Source organism: Symsagittifera roscoffensis, chromosome 4 (assembly GCF_963678635.1).
Source record: "Symsagittifera roscoffensis chromosome 4, txSymRosc1.1, whole genome shotgun sequence".
Lineage (NCBI taxonomy): Eukaryota > Metazoa > Xenacoelomorpha > Acoela > Convolutidae > Symsagittifera > Symsagittifera roscoffensis.
The window spans coordinates 70,454,032-70,475,791 of NC_087065.1; the positions used below are offsets into that span (position 1 = coordinate 70,454,032).

General features: G+C 35.2%; 1 protein-coding gene across 5 annotated transcripts in view; it reads left to right on the plus strand.

Moving 5' to 3' along the window:
• Positions 1-21,760, plus strand: part of LOC134845083 (centrosome and spindle pole associated protein 1-like) — a 52,935-nt gene that overhangs the window by 20,735 nt on the left and 10,440 nt on the right. For 3 of the 5 annotated variants that reach the window (XM_063861932.1, XM_063861929.1, XM_063861933.1), the window contains 11 exons: positions 1,049-1,162; positions 2,915-3,009; positions 4,100-4,284; positions 8,264-8,467; positions 9,092-9,256; positions 9,656-9,763; positions 13,138-13,210; positions 15,983-16,080; positions 16,661-16,851; positions 17,179-19,051; positions 20,290-20,443. In XM_063861932.1, the coding sequence (XP_063718002.1) occupies positions 1,049-1,162; positions 2,915-3,009; positions 4,100-4,284; positions 8,264-8,467; positions 9,092-9,256; positions 9,656-9,763; positions 13,138-13,210; positions 15,983-16,080; positions 16,661-16,851; positions 17,179-19,051; positions 20,290-20,443 (3,260 nt within the window). Of the gene's footprint in view, positions 1-1,048; positions 1,163-2,914; positions 3,010-4,099; positions 4,285-8,263; positions 8,468-9,091; positions 9,257-9,655; positions 9,764-13,137; positions 13,211-15,982; positions 16,081-16,660; positions 16,852-17,178; positions 19,052-19,380; positions 19,492-20,289; positions 20,444-21,760 lie in introns of all 5 variants that reach the window. The other 2 variants (XM_063861934.1, XM_063861935.1) reach the window with 2 other exon arrangements.

Below are 21,760 nucleotides of genomic sequence, written 5' to 3' on the forward strand. Positions count from 1 at the left end.
GATTATGTTGAAATAAAAAATATTACGAATATAATTCGTTTTTAATGGATTATAACTATTTTTCTGCAATTTTGTAGGTACTAACTATAAAATGACAATATAATAGATAATGATCCATGAGTATTGCATAATAATGGTTTGTGCTTTATGATACTTTGAATGTAGTATTAAGGTCTTACCTTGTTAATTTTTGCTTTGACTCAAAATTTTTGGTCAAACTATGTTGTTAAAGATTTTTAAAAAGTACTTCTTTGCTTCAATTGGTTTGTGCTTGAAAAAAACAACAATTGTTTTCGTGGTCTTCAAAAAAAAACTTCAAAACAAAACAATTCATTCCATCTGCTACTCATGCAGCCCCCGAGGGAATAACTCGTATGAGTCCAAAATGAGAGGCTCCAATGACTTCGACACCACTGCCGATTCCGAGGGGGGAGGGGGATTCTACTCACACTTCGACTTCGGAAAAGACAGAAGGTCTTAAAGACATGTCGCAACCCACCATTTAGCATTTATTTCGCATGAATCATACCGATTTCTTCATTTGTAGCCAGTTTTTTGTATGCTTATTGTATCACTTTAGTTTTCATTTTTATCACCTTTGCCAAACAAAAAATTTGTAGTTATCCACCAGTATTTAGGATAATCACCCCTTTGATGCGTTGGAATTTTCGTTTGATGTTTTGTTTCTTGTTTTTGTTTTCTGTTATTTTGACCTTCTCAAGCTTCGAATAGGCAGTACTTTTGTAAGAGAATAGTCCTCAATGCACTTGATTGCAAATTAAGCAGCTCAATTTTAACAATGACGGGTCTCTTTCGTTATATGGCCCAAAATTGACAGAATTGTTGACCGATTTTCTGATTTTAAAGAAAATCCAGGTTTTCTGTCGCTGGCTGTAATTTTAACAAATCTGATTCGACCATTATAATCATATTTTTAAACTATGAAAAGTATCTGTTTTGGGCCGTATAACAGAAAAGACCCGCAATGGCTTAAAAAAACAGTTTATTGGTTTATGTTTTGTAGATTTTCATGTTGGAAAAATTTTAGGTCCAATATGCACCAGCAGGTGAGCTCTGGGGGGAACAATTACCAGGCGGACTTGCTGAATCAGATGAGAGAGAAACAGGATAGACAGTACAGAAACAAAATGGAACAGGAAAGGTAAACAAAGGAGAGACATTTTGAGCACATAGGCGAAGCGGAACTTCGCACTGCTTGTGATACAAAAGATTACTTTCTGTTAAGAAAAAAGAACTACATGTAGAAAAAGATCCAATACAAGGCCAACGTTTTGGTTTTTAAGAGTCGATAAACGTAGTTCAGGCTCTTGTATAGGTCGTGATGAATTTTTTTTTTCGCTTCTTTCAGGAAAAGTCTTAAAATTTGTTCAGTCTCAAATCAAATTTACTTTTCGCGTTTTGACTTTTGATTCATTTTTGCAAACTCAACTATAGAACAGCGTGATTGACTTGTAGTTTTGAAGGTTGAATTTAGTTTTCAGATTTCCCAGCGAAATAAAAATTTAACTTATTTTTCCAGTTTTCTCAAATTGAGTTAATGTTATCAAAAAAAGTGCCAATCATAAAATGTTTCAGAAATTCGAAAAAATTAAGATTTGGTTCAAAAAACAAGTTAACTTGCGTGCATTGACTCTTTTCCAACTGTCTGTTGGCTATGTTTTTTTATCCAGTTGATTCGGCAGTCAAATATTTAATCAGGTGAAATTGAGATTTCCAATTTCACTTGGTATTTTGCAACCAAGGGATTATTGTTCCGACTTTTGAAGAAAACGGAATATTTATTCTCGGTGTGGTTTTTTTTATTCAGTCAATTTTCACCGATCAAAAATGATAACCAAAGTTTTTTATTGCCCATTGAAGTTATCGACTTCCTGAGTTCAAATGTAAAATGATATTTCACCTCCGATTATTTTTTTGTTAAGTTCTGGGGGTTTGAAAATTGCCAAATTTCCCATGTTTATTCAAGAGTTTATTCATAATGCTGAGAGCGTAACGCGAATTGTTTATGAGTTGCGGTTTATCCCGCACAACAAAATCGTTCCAAAAATTGAATTGGGGCTGGCTAATTGGTCGTTTTAACTTCGTACGACTCAAATTTTTACACATAGATATTGTCCAAAATGTATAGGTTTTCAATATTTTTTTCCGCAGAAACTATTCGATATGAGTTAAAGGACAGTCGGATCATTCAGGGTTTTGCCCTGATATACGAGCAGTCTTGTTACGTAATGTTAAGCAGGTCTGAGTTTGCGGTGTGAACCAAAGCTTTCGTTCCACTCTGTGAAGTCCACCTTTTCACACATCATCAAAACCTTTGAAAAGTCGCAAAAACAACAGACAAGCAACGCACAAAATGTATTGTTTATTAAATTTAGTGGTACCTAAAATTTTTTGAGACCATTAAAAGGGCCATTGGAACAATCGGGGGTCTTTGTTGCGCTTCACAGGAGATTATCTTTGATATAAGTTTGTGAACATTTGACCCGGTATAATTAGCCTAATTTTTGATTGACTAAAAGGCGCCAAGTTGAAAGTTGACATTTTGAGGCCGAACTGTGTATTTTGCGAATTTTAAGTGAATTTCGCAAGAAGGACTGTGTTTTTGTTTCTCATTTGTTCTTTCGTTTCCTTTGATTGTTCCGACAAAATTTTCACAAGTTTAAAGACTTGTCTTTGGATTCCAGAGACCTACTAACTCGAAATTGTGCACCTATCCAGTGCAGTGTGGCCTCGTAATGGATCCATTTTGCTGTTAAATTGTTGCCAAATTTTGAGTCGAATTTCGCAAGACATGTTGCGCCATAATAATCTTGGTTATTTTATTACCATTTTTCGGTCTTATCATTTTTGTCTCAATTGATATTTTCTAATTTTTTCCGCGTGCTTGTGTTAGGTGGGAACGCAAGAAAGATGCCGAGGAACAGTACTTCCCCTTCGGAAAGGGAGGAGGAGGCGCACCCCTGAAGGACGCTGATGGAAAAATCATAGGTAAGACCATCAATTCTTTTTTGAAGGTTATTTTAATTGTTCCTCAAAATTTTGTGTGATTCACTTATTGAAGAACACGCATTAATTCATTTGAAAAGTATGAATCCTATTTTTTAATGAAGAAAAAATTTAGTAGTCGTGTCTAAGAAATTTTCAGTTTCCCAAGTGAAGTTTTTTCTTAAGCATAAAGTTATGCTCGAACATTTGTAAGGGTTTTTTTTCGGAAAAATGACAGTTGCTTTATTTAGCCGATTTGCGCTCAAGGCGCAACCATCAAGCTGTTGGTAATACTAACAGTAGTGGTCTTAATGAGTCACTTAATAACGGAGTTTCAACCGGCAAAGAGCAGACATCAAAAGCAGGTGGTTACGTAATCTAATGACGTAAAGCAGGTGGTTACGTAATCTAATGACGGAAGAGTGATTGCAAGACATCTGTAGTTTTATCTATTCAATTTATCTTTTCTGCACATGAAATTGACTTTAGTTAACTTCAAAGTAGACCTTAGTAAACTCTCAAATGCTATTATTTGTATCAGTATATCAAAAAAATATCGAAAAAACTGCATCAAATAATAGACAATTGGGCTAGAAAGATGTCAATTAGCCTTTTTTGCAACTGGTATCTTGCTCGCCCAAAAACAAATATTTATTTTTTTCATTACAAGTAAGATAGCTATGTATGGGTCCTTAAAATTGTCCTTTGCAATCAAAAATAAGAATTAAATCTTCGAAAACAGCATGCCGTTGTTTAGTTATCACAAAAATGGTACGGCCGAGCCCATCCTTATCACTTGGTCATTTAGGGACTATCTTGTATACCTGAAGTTGTTTTTTAACATGTTGATAACCTTTGGCTATTATAGTCAGACCAACTGGAATAGGCAAGTTTTGCTTGGAGTATTTCATTCATCTAAACATGTGATTGCTACGCGTGAATTTGGCTGAATTCAAAAGTTTTGTATTTGTGTGGTTTGAATTTGCTCTGAGCAAGATCTAAAATACCAATCGTCTGATTGTTTCTAGATATTTTGCATGCACATTTTTATGATTCACAATCTGAAAGTATCAAAAACTACATAATTTTTCAGCCGACTTACGCGAATTGCATCACATAGCCGAGACGAGCAAACAGCCGAATGTGAACCACAATTACCATGGCCAACTCACCGAAGTCACCTCGTCTCGTCCGAATGACTTCGGCGGCGGAGTGTCGGCGCGAGACCCGACTGCACCACAGCATGCGAGGGGAAGAGTGTTCAATGATGCACCTGTTGTAAGTTTCAGCTATATTAGTTGTTGATTACACTAGCAAACGCTTTTGTGATAATAAGAGTTTCCTTAGCAGACTTTTTTCCTACCCAACTCGCATAAATTATTCCTCAACAAAATTGGTCAATTTCAACATCGGTGCACTGCTCTTTGATGCATCGGTTTTAAGAACTTTATGTGATTATATAGAATCATGTGTTTTATCCGCTTTATTAATGGCTGATGTTTGGATGACCTTTCGGCGGAATAACTCAATTGTGCAAACAGTATCCTCTAACTCTAAAAATCGAGGGTTCGGAATTTGAAGTTTATTTCAAAACTTAAGTCTTTTTTCTGTTTCGTTGCATTCATTGACTCTTCTACAACTGTCTGTTGGCTATGTTTTCTATTTTTCAAAGCTATTTTTGTTTATCTTTGTATTATGCTGCAATTATCAAGCCTTTTTTGTTTTTTTTTGCTTGAGCTTATTAATTGCAGCTTCTATTCTGTGTATTTGATTTGAATTTTTGTGAAATAGCAACATTTACCTAATTGTATACCAAGTTACTTATTGGTGTTCGAATTTCTGAGTATAATATTTGAACCAGCTCGGGCGGTTTGGGCGGACGCCCCTCCCTCAGGAATTCGACCCCCTTACCAACCCTTTTTTGAGTTCTGGAAGCGCTTGGAAAATGAATTTGCTCGTTCTAAAATCCATAGCTTTTTTTCGTTTTTGAACTAAAACAATATACGGCTAGGACACGGGGTTGGTATGATAACATGGGTTGTTTTTACTCAGAATTGTCGATATTATTTAGAACATGGAATATGAAGGTCGGTCAATCAAACTCGGTTGATGCCAAATCCGGTCGGTTTGATACGTTCAAATCCATCTTCCAGTTAGCAATTGAAGCCTTCATTGAAGCTTTAATACCCTCTGAAAATATCGATGCATTGTGCTCAAGAGTAAAAAATTATCTTACCTATATTAATTTTCTTGAAGTAATTAAGATTTGAAACTTTCAGTTTTGGTCTACTTTCACGTTATATTGCCAGATAGTTTAATAATTTTATGACTAACGGACGTCATATAGACCATAGATTGGTTTGTTTCAGAACAACTATTTTAGTTCGATTTTTGCACCCTGTCTAAGTTTGCAAAATCTTTATTCATAACATTTATAAGTGTAAAAGAACGAAGTGATTTTGTCTTATATGGTCTTTATTGTTTTACCTTTGCGGTTACCAAGAGTGATGTAACTGGGTACCAGAGTTTTTCCCATTAAAAACTTGTTCACATGGTTACTCAAAGTGGTTGTCATCTCCAATTCTGTAATTTCGTCGATTAAAAGACAAATTTAAAGCATGCCTGAATTTCAATACCCATTGTTTTTGAAGTTTATTTTTTACATTTGTTTTAATTTACCTACTCTGTGTTGTTTGATGAGCAAAAGAAGGCTGTTATCTAAAAATTTTGAGGGTAGACTTTCTAATTTTTTTTGAGAAAATAAGTTTCTTATGACATTTTTTCCTGCTAAATAAGTGTCTGCTCAAGTATTGTCCGCTTTGTTGTCGCCCCTCTTTCTACGTTTTTTTTTTCGATGCTCAATTAGTTTTAAATTGTCGTACTTTGCACGTTTGTTCTTAGAAGGAAGATTTATGAAGACGAAATCACGACAAAAATTTCGAAAGAACATGTTTTTCCCGCAGATTTGTCTCTTAATCTATTGATTTTTTTGCCATATTGTTTTTGTTTTGTATCGCAAGTGATGCAAAGCTTCGCTTCGTCTCTGTGTCTTATGTCTGTTTTCTTTTTAAGGAAAATTCTTAAAATGCTCTAATAACTACAGAAGTGCAATCATAAGTTTTAATGCATTAATGACTGCACTTCTATATAAATGAGATTCAATTCCTATTCATCTGCTAAAAATTGGTTAAATTGCACTCTCCAGTTAAGAAAACGGAAATGACGCGAATAAGCGTGAACGACTTTTCGTTTCGAAAAGGGATTTTAATTTTTATATTTCCCAACGGAATGAAAAATTAACTCATTGATCCAGTTTTTTAAATAGGATTAAATTTATCCAAAAGTGTCAATCATAAATTGTTTTGGAAAATCAAGTTTCGACATTTGAAAAATGTTTCAAAATTTTAAATCCGTTTTTTTTTTCGGTTTTTTTGTTTATTTTTGCCAACCTTCTGTTGAATCTTTGCTTAGATGTTTTTTTGTTTTCAAGCTTGAAAATGGAATTAGGCAGATAACTGCAATAGTTTGACAGCCCATTGCAGCGTTTGCACAAATGAAGTTTTTTTATAGTACTTAATTGGCAATTTCCCATATGTCTTAAAGTCCCAAAATTTTTGTTCTTGAATTCTGATTGGCTGAAAAATGCGCCAACGGATTTAACTGTTTATAGTTCAACAGCATAAAAACAAATGGCTTAGTAGTTACCGCTGCAGTCGCCTCAACGTGTTGTGAGCTTGCCAAAAGACGGTAGGAATCTATACAAAATTCAGAACCGGTTGTTGCTGCGGAGTATTTACGCGTGCCCATCGATGACCTTAAACCGAGAGTCGGCTGAAGCAGTCTCTGACTTATTGCAAAGATTTGAGTTTTATGCGACTGCTTTTTTGGGATCTATGGAACTGATTTTTCATTTAACTACCCATGAATACGCCCCATTTGAGCGATTATAATGATTTTAAAAAATAGTTAATGCATTGTGTGTTAATGTATCGAGGAAAAAGGAAACCTTTCAAAAAAAATACAAATTTTGCGAAACCTTCCAAAGCCGATCTGAATGAAAGCTTAGCAAATAAGTACATTTCTGGATTTTGTTTCTTCTCAAAAAGGCGCCACAAGAAACTTCAAAAATAAGTTTTTATGGAGTAAAATCAAGCGTTTACTTTTTATTTCCTTATTATAGACCTGCTCGTTCGCTTTATTCTCTCGAAATTAGGCCAAAATCAAAACTTTTAAACCGTTTTTTTTCTACGCCGAGGAAGTTTTTTTCAGATTTTTTTCTTGTATGGTATGGCACGACTGCAAGGGCTGCTTTAAAATGATATATCACTCGACCCTTTCCGACGATTGCTTGGGGTATCTGATTTCGTGTAAAAACTAAAACACCCACACCCCCCCCTCTCCCCCCCCCCCCCCCAATTCAAACTTCTTCGCAACTTTCAGTGGTCGTTACAAAAAGAGCCAATTAATTGAGCTGTCGGAGTACCTTTTAATGAATTTGCTTTAGTTTTTGTAATTAAATATAGTACAAAACTCTTTTCAGTATTTTTTCACCAGTCTTCAATCTGGTGTCAAAATTTCAGTTTCAAAAGTTCAAAGACCCAACTAATAGTTAGCATTGGGTGTTTATTTTAAATACCCTGTACATCATGTCATCGAAAATTTTCTAAATTTAAAATAAGCACTTTAAATTATATCAGAAATAGTCTTTAAGAATTTAATAACTTTTGTAAATGGAATTTTTTTCATTTTATAAAGTTTTGTATAAATTATCCACTTTTTTATTTCGATCTGCGCTTTTTAGAGGCATCAAAGTTCATAAGCTCTGAAGTTTTGTTTATTCAGATGCACATGGAGCAATCTGTGCTTTAACAACTCGACTTTCTAAACCTTTCAGATCTTGAGAAAAGCTTGTTTGTTGAGAAAGCAATTTAACTCGATGTTTGGGAAAACACTTCCAATTTAAAAAATCAATCAAAAAGATTCCAAAAATTTTGTCCTGTCTGTGATGCGTGGCAAAAAAAAACTTTCAATAAAAAAAACAAAAAGCTTACAAAAATTTAATCTTGTCTGTGATTTTTGACAAAAAAATCCCATAATAACTCAAAAACCTCCAAATTTTTGTCTTGTCTATGCGATGCTAAAGAATTTTTTTAAAATCCTAAAATAATGCCTTGTTCTGGGATATTTGAAAAAAATATCCCAAAATTTTTTTTTCCGAATTAGTAAACTGGTATTTATTGTTTCTGTTGCGCTATAGTCCAAGCAGCAGTTCTCGCAGCAGGAGCAGTACAAGCTGGACTTGAAGAGGCAGATAGAGGAGAGGAACCGGGTGAAGGAGGAGGAGCGGAAGCGACAGGCGGATGAGGATGCGCGGGAGGAGCAGAAGATCAAAGCACAGATGGCCCAGATCCAGGCAGAGTACGACAAGGAGCAGGAGAAGATCAGAAAGAAGGCCGAGGAGGTTAGATGTGTTGTTTTTGTATTTATTGATACTTGAAATTGTACTTGAACTTGTAATCAATTGTTCTTATTTTTGAAATAGCATTTACCCGAAATTTAATTTGAAAAAAAAACAATTGAAATGCCTAAAAAACTGACATTGACAAAAACCAAACGGAAAAAAATAAGAATGTTGAGGTGAAAATGATGTTTTTTTTTGTATTTTTGATACTTTTTTGTTGTGATGATTTTTGATGATTTTTTTGAGGCCTGAAATAAAATGAAAAAACAATTGACAGTCCTAAAAAACTGACAATCCTGTTTGTTATTATGTTTATTCATACTTTTTTTATTGTCATATTAATTTGATATTTTTCCAGCCTGCGCAGTTGAAAAAAAAAGCAATTTAAAGATCTAAAAATCTTAAGTTCAGTGAATGCACCTTCAAGCGTACCATGTTTTATTCGCGTATGTAATTTGGGGCTGTTCGGTTAAAATCGATGGTTTAGTAATGAATTCTTAAATGCTTTTGGGCTCTCTTCTCAGGCTGTGCGGTTAGAATAGATAGTTGCCTAATAAATTCTTCTGAGGATGATCCGAATCCTCTTCTGTGCTAAATGATCTTTTTCGTTTCTTTGTTTTACAGCAGCAAAAGAAGAACGATGAGTTGCGTGTGGCGGCGGAGGAGAAGCGACTGGCAGTGGACCGGGCCAGGAAGGAGGAGGAGGAGAAGCAGGCTGACGAGAGGAGGAGAGAGATGGAGAGGGAGTTGGAGGAACGCAGGAGACAACAGCAGCAGCATGACAAACCGGTCAGTTGATACATTCATACTTCGGATGTCATATGCCACAGATCGGGCGATCGAAACTTGATCGAGTCCTCTTTTTTTCTACTGATTCTTTTTAAAATGGGGCGAAAAACTTGGTATTCATTAGGTCGGGCACCAAAGATTGAGAGGTTAAATCTTGATTGGGTCGCGATGTTCGAAGAGAAAAGAGGGGGACTAGGTTTTCTTTGCGTCACACAACATAGGCCCGGTATTGAAGCTGTGTTTCTTTTTATTACCGGGCCATTTTTTATTACCATTTATCATCCGTTGTTATCATCGCGTCGCATACCACGACTTGCTTCGGATGCGATAATAAAAATATTATTTCAATGATTTATCAATTTGTAACTTTAATTCATCAAATCTGGTTTCTTTTTTCAGAAGTCCCCGCCTGTACCAGCGCAGCAGCAGCAGCAGCAGAATACCGCCCCTCCCCCCTCCAACAGGGCCCCTCCCCCAACTGTGCAGCCAAAACCAGCTCCACCCACGGTGAGAACATAAATTATGTTATTTGTATGCAGTAACAATATTCACAGTCTCGATTGGATTAAAAGCCTGCCTTTAAAAGTTATCAATTGAAATCAATGATTATTCCGACCATTGGCTGTGTTTTAGTTTTTTCTTTTTTTTCTTTTTCACACAAAATCAGGTATTGCAAATAATCTTCGGAATGGGTTAAATGATATATCATATTAAAGCCTTTTCAGTCGTGATTCGAACAACATTTTAAAAATTTCAAAACATTTTTCTGATGTCGAGAAAAATCGTTTTGAAATTTTTGATTTTTTCGTCTAATTTCGCGAAAGTAATGCGAGCGAGCAGGCTCACAATAGCTTCTTTATGCTTAACTTAAACCGTAAAAATTTAATTTTACTCGAGTAAAGTTACATTATGGTGCCATTTTGGGAATCAAAAGTTCAAAAAGCTTCTGCAAAAGAAATTGAGAAAAAATTCAACGTTTTTTAAACTTATTTATTTTTTTGTTCTTTTTCATTTTTTTTACAAAAACTGTTGTGTATTTTGTTTATTGTTCCGACCTTCGCAGAAAACGGAGCATTTATGCTTGGTGTTGTTTTTTTTTGTTCAGTTAATTTTGGCCATTGAAATAATAATTTTTTTAAAAAAATTATACCCTATTGAAGATATTGTTTACCTGGAATCAAATATAAAAGGATTTTTACCTCCGATTATTATTTAGAGAGTAAAGTTAATTTTTGGAGTTTTTTTGCGCCATTTTCGGAATCAAAAATTCAAAAAGCTTCTGCAAAAAAAATCAAAGGTTTTTAAACTTATTTATTTTTTTGTTCTTCTAGTCAGTTTTCTACAAAAAATGTTGTCTATTTTGCTTATTGTTACGACTTTCGAAAAAACAGAGCGTTTATGTTTGGTGTGGTTTTTTTGTTCAGTCAGCTTTCGGCCATCAAAACAAGAGTTTTTAATCAAATTTAAAAAGACATTTTTACCTCCAATTATTTTTTGCAAAAGCGTGACCTTTTAAAAATTGCCCATTTGACCAGGCTCTGGACTAATTTATGCGCGCTTTGAAGTTTTTATACATAATGCTGAAAGCGCAACGCGAATTATCTATGCGTGGCACTTTATCCCGCTCAACAACATGGTTCTAGATTTGAGTGAGGCTAACTAATTCGTCGTACTAGGTTCGTAAGACTCAATTTTTCACACTTTGTTTTTGATATTGTCGAAAATTTATAGTTTTGATATTTTTTCCCAAAAACTATTCGATATGGATTAATGGGTGTCAGAGCATTCAGGGTTTTGCCCTGATATATGAGCAGTCTTGTTTTACTATGACTGCGAATATGCTTTAGTTTTTGTTTGTCGCTCAGATTCTTTAATCAAATCACGCAGAAAAAAAACTACACTGATTTGAAAAGAAAACTTTTCATTCTCCTCTGCTATTTGCACAGTAATCGGCTATCCTTGTTCCTTATTATCAATCGTTATTTTAAGTTTGATGAATGGTACAAAGTTTTCACTCAAAAGATTGTGCTATTACATTTCATTCGATCACTATGACGACAGCTTTACAATAATTTGAACAAGAGTTTTTTTTTTTCATTTAAAAATTTTCAAAAAGGGTGTTTCAGCCCTGAGTCTGTTTTTACCCAGAATAATGTCCGTTCAACCCAAAATTATATCTGTTTTCGCTCGGAATATTGTCTGTTTTCTTCCAAAATAATGTCTGTTTTCGCCCAAAATAATGTCAGATTTCCCCCAAAAGCTTCACCGTTATGTTCTATCAGAGTGGTACATGTGATTGCATAATATTTATGCAATCTAACATCTAAGAGTGGTACATGTGATTGCAAATTAGTTATGCAATCTAACACCTAAGAGTGGTACAAGTGATTGCATAATAGTTATGCAATCTAACATCGCACACTGTCATTAGTTAAGTTGATTATAAATTAATTTTAATAACTTAGTTATCGTGTTTTTTGGCTGCTTTCCAGAGAAATATGGAATCTCCGCCTGTACCGGCTCTGAGAAAGAAACTGAACGGATCGAATCCTCTTTCAAACTTCCCATTTTAGAACTTTCATCTTTTAGAACTTTGTGGAACTTTGCACAATTTCAGTTAGATGTAATTTTGCTCTTCTAATGTTCTTTGTTGATAATTTGCTTAATGATGGTTATTAGGATTAGTTGTACCATTCTGATAGAATTAATTGAAAATCAAATATTCAAATTAAAATTCAGGTTTGAATTTATTTTGCCAAAATTGTATTTTTTGCGCACATGGTTCAAATTTTTTTTAGTGCGACCTCGTCTTTTTTGTGATAGGGTTTTCGAATATCAGCAAATTAAAATGACTCACTTTTCAGGGAAACTTATTTCTCCTTTCGCCAGAGCCCTCACTTGAAAAAGCATATTTGCCCCCCGAGTCAAATCGTGAAGATTCTTTCGCTGAAATACAGGCGGCGCCTCTCAAAAATGTCTCCGCGATCAGAGCCCCGGCGACAATAGATGAGATATTTTCAAATGATGGTTCGCCTGTGTTCGGCGAAAAAAGTCCGGCGCTTGATCCAGCGTACACACCAGCTTGTGAAGAACCTGTAAATTTTACGAGTTGTAGGGTGATAGTGTGTGTTGTATCATGACCCTGAGAGAAGAGATTTAATTTGCAAAAAGAGCATGACATTATTCCATTTTTTGTCTACCAAATTTGCCTTAAGGCCATTTTTTGCGTGTTGATTCATAGTTAATGCCCAAATTGTTGGCAATATCGGTGACGTTGAGCAGTTTAATTGGTCAATAGCTTTCTAGGGTAAATAGTTTTTTTGGACACAATTTTTAAAGTAGAAATCAGTGAAACACAGAAATCCGACGTCAAAATGAGCAGTTTTAGGTTAATAAACTTCGTTCAGATTCGTTGGCCGAAAAAGATTTTGCTAACATTTTGGCATTAACTATAATAACTGCTTATCAAAGATGTCCATAAATCATTTAGCCCAGGCCTATGCGAAACGTTACTGCAAACGGGATTCAGAAACTAGAGCGTTGCTTATGCATGACGTAATCCCACCAATTTTCTCGCCTCTCAAAACTAATTAACAAATCTCTCATTTCTTTTTTTAAATAACAGATTTTATGTATGGTCTTTAAGAAAAAAATTGAGGTTGGTTTTTATTAGGACGTGTTCTTTTTTTCTAAAATTTTCTCGTTTGAAAGTGCTTTTGGCTATTTTCTAGACTTGACCACCGAATAATTTCAATTTCGTATTTTGACTCTTCAATTTTCTAGCATCAAGTGATTTCCAGCATTTCTTCTTTCGCGTTCTTTGTAGTGGTGTCGGATTTTGTTCTTTTCCCAGTTTAAAATCTGATCTGTCATCTGTTTAGGAGCCAGTGTCACCGGACATGCCCCCCTCGCACCCTGTGAGGCTGACTAAAAACAAAACAAATCCAGAACGAGGTATGTATAATATAAGATGTCAATTGGATAAGTTACCTCAAAAAAAATGCCAATTTTTTTCAAGACTTTCCGAGAAAGTGTGCTATATGAGTACCTTCTGGGAAATGTTTTTTTTGATAAGTAAAATGGCCTTTGAAAGACTTTCAGCTGAGAAAACGTGGTTTCAAATTATCGAAGCTCAAATTGTAAATTATTATTTGGAGTTAATATTTAAAATAACAAGACTGCTCGTATCAGGGCGAAGCCTTGACTGTTTTGACTGCCTTTTAAGGTTTTATGGAGCAGTATGAACATCAAAAAATTAAATGTAATAAATTAAAATGAATATTTTTTTTTCTAAATTTTGATATTTTTTTAATGAAAATCATCCCACCACACGCCATTCAAAGTACAAATGGATGAATATCGCTCCTTGTAACAAATCACTTATGGCAAATAAGCTTCTTACAACCAATTTGGAACGATTTCTAAGACGGATTAAATCTCCGCTTACGCGTTAATAGCGCGAATTATATCGCGCGTTAATTGTCCCAAATTGGCCAAAATGGCAATCTTTGAATCCCCATAACTTTACGAAAAATGATTACAGGTGAAATATGTTTTCAAGTTTAAGCTCAAGACAACAATAGCTTTCGAATGATATCAAAAAATTCCGTAAAAAATGGCTAGTTAAAAAGTCGAAATTTGTCAGAAGAAAAAAAACCCACCCCGAGCACAAATATCCCGTTACTTTCGTATCGAAAGTCGGAACAATAATTGAAAAGATCACAGAAAAATTCATAATCAAAAATGAATTTTCTGTGATTTTTCTGTGAAATGAAAGTCGGAACAAAAATTGTTTTACGCGCATTGAATAAACCTAAGATTGAAATTAGCCTTAATCGATTTTTATATAATTTGAAAGAAATATATAATTGGGTTTCAATGGAAGAAAACCCCATTGAAACCCAATTGGGATAATTAAAATAGATAATTTAGGGTTTTATGCAGTTCAAAAGTATCGAAAATATTTGCTTCAAAATTACATAGTTTTATTTAAGAAATGCGTTCGGCCACTGTATATAAACAGCCCCTATAAGGTTGATTATAAAACTTAACAGAAACAATAATAATGATTCAGTCGTTTCAGAATAGATTATATTATCCAAAAAATTATTTGCTGTTAAGTTTTTTTTTGAAAACAAGAAAAATAGTTTGAATCCGAAAATTAACAAGACTGCTCGTGTATCAGGGCGAGGCTCTGAATGTTCCGACTGCACTTTATGTTTTTTTGTTTTTGGTTGAATAGACAGAACAGTCGAAAAATCAGGAAAAAAAGTTTTAAAGAGTCGATGAACGTAGTTCAGACGAATGTCCCACGTTTCGCCCCGCACACATTTGACCCCTCTTAAATCTAGTGGCACATGTCGCCCCCACACATTTCGTCCTCGCACGTTTCGCCCCTAAGTTATTACACAGTTAATTAACGCCGCTTTCTTAATGTACATTTTAGGGGCGAAATGTGCCAGTAATTTATGAAGGGCGAAACGTGTGAGGGGCGAAATGTGTGAATTATAGTTCAGATTCTTATATAGGCCGCGATTATTTTAGTTTTTTTTTCAGGAAAGTTCTTGAAGTTTGTTCAAGCTCAAATTTCCTTTTTCTTGTTTTGAGTTTTGATTTCTTTTTAAATTCAGTTAGTTTCTTTTTAAGCTCCCCAATTTCTTTTGTTAAAAGGAAGGTGAAATCCACCATCGAACAGTAAAAATGTTAAGGTCAAGAAAAACGTGATCGATATCGAATTTTGAAAATGGAATTTAATTTTCAGATTTTCCAGCGAAATAAAAAGCTTACCTATTGATCCAGTTTTCTCAAATTGAGTCAATTTTATCAGAAAAGTGCCAATCATAAATTGGTCTAGAAATTCAAAGAGCTTTAAGGGCATATATTATTTTTTTGAAACAATTTAGTATTTTTTTTGAGTTTCTTGGCTTTTTTCCTACTGTCTGTTGGCTATGTTTAATCAACTGCTGGTAAGTATTCTTCCGACCTCTCTCTTTAAGGAGAACATGAGCTATGGCATAGGGACATTTTCGTTTTTTTTTTTCAGTCCATTTTGATTACGTCTACGAAAGTAGAAGTCAAGTTTGGAAGAAAACTCGTATTGTATTAAAACCCTTTAGGCCGTGATTTGGATTCTGAAAGAAATCAGAAAATTTTTGCTACGATAGAAATTGGTCTGACGGTTTATGTTTTCAGAATAAGTTACATACAGCCTGAGAGTTAGTGCGTTCCAAATTGAATTGAGTCCTATTTTTTTTAAAATTTGTTATTGCCATCAATTCAGTCCTATTAAAATAATACGAGACACTAAACACGCCTTTGTGTTTACATAATGTTTGAGGGGGGATAAACTGAATAAAAAAATGGAAAAAAAAAACTTTTTATTTGACTTTGAAGTGCAGTTGGAAAGTTGAGCGTTTTGGATCAATTTTTTTAAATCAACCTCATGAATGAAAACTTTGCTTTACTATATTCAAAGTTTATCGCGATGTACTTGCCATGGGTTGTGGAAGGTTTTCAAATTAAAAGAACATTTCAAAACTTTTTTCAAGTTGTTTTCTGAAAATTAATCCAAATTTATTTTGCCAAAAATTACTTCAGATACTTTAAGGGACAGTCGGAACAATCAGGGCTTGACATTGATACAATCAGTCATGTTTTATAAGCGTTGCCTTGTTGTTCTTAATTGATGTTTTTTAATTGTTGTTTTTAATTGTTGTTTTTATTCAGATGCGAGTCGTGCAGAAGTGAACCGACAACTTTCGGCTATGCGGAAACAGCTGCTAAGTGAACAGAGGCGAATCGAAATGCAGATCGACAACAAAAACGTACGTTTTTAACATTGCAGTTTGCATGCATAAACTCGTTTTCAAAATTTTGTAATAATTATGGTGCTGTTATGTAAAACTTAAATTGTGTTGAAAAAAGTGTACATCTCATTCGCTTTGTAAACTTTTTACAAATCAATTCAATGAAACATGCTTCTGCTAAATGAAATCTTAGCGGCTTTTATTTTAAGTAAACAATCTGGGATCAACGGTACAGTCCCCCCTAAGTAGCGAGTAGCCTACCATCCATAGAATGCCCCCCTCAAGCATGTATTTACTCTGAAAATTAATTCTGTATAAAATATGCATTTCATACAAACTCGCAAAATTCGGGAGGCGAGGGAGGGGGGATTGTACGGTTGATCTAAAATATGTCTTGTTAAGCTTTGAGATAAAAACTTTTTAGCATGTTAGGTTAAATCTCAATTTTCATGTAATGCATGCATGTATGGCAATAACTAACAATTTCAGGTTTCATCAAATAAAGTTGTTATTTTATATTCGAAACGTAACCAAACTAACCGTAAATTTCAGAGTTGATTTAATTAGTGCTGTTTTTTTTCTGAATGACCTGGTTTAGGGTTTTAACGCCTGGGGCCAAACTGGCTCTTCGGTCGTGCAGTACCCCTTAGATTTGACCTCGATTGACGCCGAACTGTTCCGTCGCGAGCTGGAAACAGAAAAACACGAGAAGTCTATGAATACTGGAGGTCGCGAGTTTCCGATAGTACAGTCTAGACCAGCGACTCAATTGCCGCCGATTAATCCCGCGTTAGAAACAGAACCAAAAATTTAACTGCAATCAGAAATTTTTAATAGGGACTGAAAAAAAAACTGGCTGTTTGAATTGCTGATTTTTTGAAAGAATCTTTCTTAGTTTTTTCAGAAATTCTGTTTTAGTTTTACGTGATATTTTTGTACCATCAGTAATGGTGATTTTGAAATTTTTGAAAGTTTGGCTTTTTACATTTGATTAAATAAACAACTCTGAAAGCCGTTTGAGTTTATTTTTGTTGGGTTTTTGTCATTTTATTTGAGGACTTTTTTTAAAAAAAAAAACTAAGAATTGGACAAAAAATTAGATACTGGTTATCATAGATACCGAACCGAATCGACATCAAGCAGCATCGAAGATAACACAAGTAAACCCCTTACCGAACCCTTAAGAGCCTCGACTTCAAATGGACGTCCAAAAAACTCGAATCACTCTTCCAGTAATACGCCAGCGGCCCCTGTCACGCCTCTGCGCTCGACCACTCCCCGCCGCAGGGGATCCGCGGGAAAACGGGGTCGGCTATTCTCTCGAAGTAGCTCACTACCCCCGACTGCTGTTCCGGTGGACAGCGAGATGATGCCGCACATTCTGGAAGAGTTTGATTTGAGTCCCAAAACAACTAAGTCCACCACGTCTACAGGGGTAAACACAATGCCGATGACTTCAAACGGAACAGAAGGGGGGACAGCTCAGGCCCAACAAGTTTCAGAAACGAAGGAATCGGATAGACCTTCGGAGAGTGAGTTTCAAACGGACTTGCTGAATCCGGAAGATGTCAACCGGCCCGATTCAGAAACCCTAACACCACCGGATGAAAATGAAGCAAAACCAGAAAGTTCCAATGAAAATAAAACCAAACCAGAAACTGCAAATGAAAACAAAACTAAACCAGAAACTGCAAATGAAAATGAAAATAAAAACGAAACGACAGAGAGTTCGACCGAAAAAGAGCCTCCGCCGCCCTATAAACTAGAAGTAACCCAAACTTCAACTGATAATCTGAGTCGACAAGAAACAACCGAACAAGAAAATCGTGCTGATTTAAATGAAAGTTCAACACAGTCGAGAGAAAAAGAGCGAAGTTTTCCAAAAGAGGAGTCTCAAACTGAAATTGATCAAATATTTTCTGGTGAAACTCAGCCGCAAAATTCTGAAGATCGAAACGCTTCCGCTACAAATACAGTAGAGGAAAACACGATTATCATTCGAGAAAATTCCGAACAGAGAAATTATGTTGAAAATGGAGACGAAAACCAAGAGTTGGATGTAACAAGGTCTACCATTCTTCCAAATATGGCAGATGATGCAACCACGATTCCCGACGATGACGTAAGTGAAGCACAGACTCTCGGCGACCAATCAGAAAACAATACTGACCGGTTAGAAAACGATGATGCGAACACAGCTAATGCTTCGCTTGAAAGTCCAAACGCGTTTCAGAATTACAGCTATTCAAGTATGAATATTAAAGAGCCGAAAAAGGGAGGAATTCTAAAAAGGAACCAATCAAACGATGACCAGGATGAAGCTAATACTAGTCAAAACCAAGAAGTAAAATTTGAACCTGATTCTGAAGTTAAAGATTTAGAAACTGACGTCTTTCAACCCGAAGGGGTAAATCGAAACGACGCAAATTTGAATACTTCTCAAATAAACGATCCGAGTACTGTAAACGGAACCGAAAGTATAGCTATGGGCTATTTAGCCGAAGCCCAGAGCGAAACAGATGCTGCTAAACCTCCCGGACGTAAACGAAAAAGCGTGCGATTCTTCGAAATTATTGAAGACGATCCAGGTCGGCCAATCGAGCTTCGAGACTTCGCGATACCAATCAATAACAAAATGCCGCCGAGGGTTAAAAGCATTGCGGCCGAATCAAATATGCAAGTTTTTGAAGATTATAAAGGCCATGGACCGTATCCAGATTCAGCTCGTTTAGCCTACATTCATACTAAATTAGAAGACGAAGATTTTCGGCAAAATTTAACGGTTCCTCAAAGTCAACGTGTGTTATCTGGTCCAGACTCTTCGGCCATGCGATCATCTCTGCTAATTGAGAAGCCAGCTTGGACCGAAACGTCGAAATCTCGAGAAGCCAAAAATGAAGAGTCAGTGTCCAAAGACAAACCGTGGTTGGATTCGTTCAGTAAAAAAGAAGTGCAAAAAATTGAAGCGCAGTTTTCAGGCAAAGATATCGTGAGTGCTCACGAGTATCTCCGAGTATCTGGCGTGAACTAACTCGGTTGTACCGATCAAAGCTTAATGTCAAAGTCAAAGTCATGACTCATTTGAAGGTCAAAAAATACAATTCATTGAAGGTCGTCGAAAATATGTCAGTTTGACATGCATCGTTGATTTACAGACATTAGCTTTGTCTGTCACTAACTGTACTAACCACATGCAAATTACAATATATCAATGTTTTTATCATAATTTATTATTTTTTTGTCATAAATTTGAAGCTTTAAAATTAGTTTTTTTTTTTGGTCGGAACCCGATTTTTTAAATGTCACTTTACGTTTCAGCATTACCCTGATTATCCTCAAGGTCGTCAGGCTAAAAAGCGCATCGATAGCGTCTTCGAAAAGGGCGTAAGACCCGAAGATATAGATCACTATGGTTTTTCGAAGCGAGACGTAAGTTTGAGTTTGTGAGAAAAAAATCATTACATAAACATGTAAAAGTGATTTCTGATAACTAACCTACCTAAACTCGAAGCTATTCTTGAATTTTAATCACAGCTTGGTTCCATTTGTCTCGATTAAATTTCATTTTCAGTATTTTATTAAATTGGCTGAGCGTTATCATTAATTAGACTGATGGTCAAAATCAATCAACTTTGGTTTATAAGAAAAGTTTTCTAAAATGATAGTTTTTAAAAATTTTCAGTACATCCGAAGTTTATTTCGTCAGAAGAATTTCTACTATGTAAGATGCATGTTCACACTTTTTGTAAGCGAAAATCCGGACACGTATTAGCTTATAAACTTTTTCGACTATCTTGTAATAAAGTTTAACCCTCTAAAAAGTTACGAACAATGCTAAATAATTGTCCAAGGTCAGACAAAACTGAAGCGTCGGCTATATACTTTGTTTTACTAAAATTTGATGTTGTTAATTTAAACCTTGACTGTTTGCTCGTACAATTCATCATTGCGACTCAGTGTTCCTTTCGAAAAATCAGGTAGCATCTGTAATTCATATTTGAAAAATCCTAAAAATTTTTGTTGGTGCGAATTTTAAAAATGTTTTGCTAAATTTGCTTGCAAAACTGTCCTGAGCAAATCACATGCCATGTTATTTGTTTGGTAGGCTAGAATAGACTGTTAACTAGGAATCTAACAAGTTTAATAGCATCAACCGATTTGGAACTCTTGAGAACCGCAATGATTTTTTTTCAAAAATTTTTTTTTATAAATTTTTGAAAATTCCAGGTGCGAGAACGACCTTCGAAGCCACAGGGCGAGATGATTCTAACTGAGCCCGCGAAAGTGAGGAGGCCAGCACAAGCGGAGTCCTGGAAGCCCATCTTCAAGGACGAGCCAAATGAGGCTGCCCTGGACTTGTTCATGCACTCCAAATACGACCGTAAGTTGGCTATGTGTTCTGTAACGGAGGCTATTCTATCAGGAAGCGGGAAAAAAAGTTTTTGATCGAAAAAAAAATACTTTTTTTTCTATTTCTTTATGGCCAAAAAAGTTTAAAAACCTGTAAGTGCAAAAACCTTGAACTTTGATATTTAAACGCATAAATCAACACTTTTCCTCATTTTCCATCTGCATTTGTTGCGATCACGCAGTTTTTGCTTCAAAACACTGAAACATTTTTCAATTTTTTTTGGATTTTATCCGCGCATGAACGAATTTGGCCGAATGTTTTCATCACAAACTCCAGTTTTTGGTTTTTTAATTTTTTTTTGCTGTTTTTCTTTACACTCTAAGTTCCGGGATTTGAATCCCTTCTGACCTTGTTGTTTTCAGTAAGTACGTAATTGAACTTTTTTTTCGATAAAATCTAATTTGTTGGACTTCAGTTTACCTGCTCAAATTTTGTCGGCTTAATTGACACATCACGATTATTCTTTTGCAGTAGGCAAGTATCATGGCAGTTTCTTGTCTTTTTTGTTGTAGTTTTAGGGTCGACTCTAAACTTCTAAAAAAATATATAAATTCAATTTTTTCTGCTCAATTTTTGTCTTCTCTAAAATTGTTGTCTTTGTTTCTGTTTCGTAAGTTTTGTTCCGTTGCTTATAAATGTCTTGCTTGGCTTTTATGCCAAGAATGCCTGTTTGGTTAAAACAGGTTTTATGAAAAATGTATGGGATTGGGTTTTTTTGGACGTTTTGGAAGTTTTTTTCTGAATTTTTTATTTTTCTCCAAATCTGTTTTGTCTGCCGCCTTCGAAGAAGTCGTCTGTTGGGGGGGGGGGGGATATTTGACTCATATGTTTGATAATTTTTTCTGTTTCTCAAAAACTGCCCTCCAAAATCTGAGATTTTGGTTTCAATGAAAAAAGTTGAAAAGCTTCCCTGCATAAGCGGTTACGCTCCAATTTTTTTTTACATGACGTAATGGTCCTCGGAGTTGTCAAGTTTTTGATTTTTTGACCTTTTTTCGAATCTTTTTGACTTTTTTTGAAAACTAACATCTCAAATCTGATATTGGGGGTTCAATGGATAACGGGTAGTGAGAAGCTCATCTGCATTGGCGGCCACCCACGAAAAGTTTTACAAAAAAAGTTATCGCCCTCGGAAAAGTCAAATTTTCGATTTTTTTACCGTGTTTTTGAACCTTTTGGATTTTTCTCAAAAATTACCCTCCCATATCTGAGGTTTTGAGTTCAATTCAAAGAACGGAATTTGGAACCTCCTTTGCATATGCGACTTTGCCCAAATGTTTTGTTATA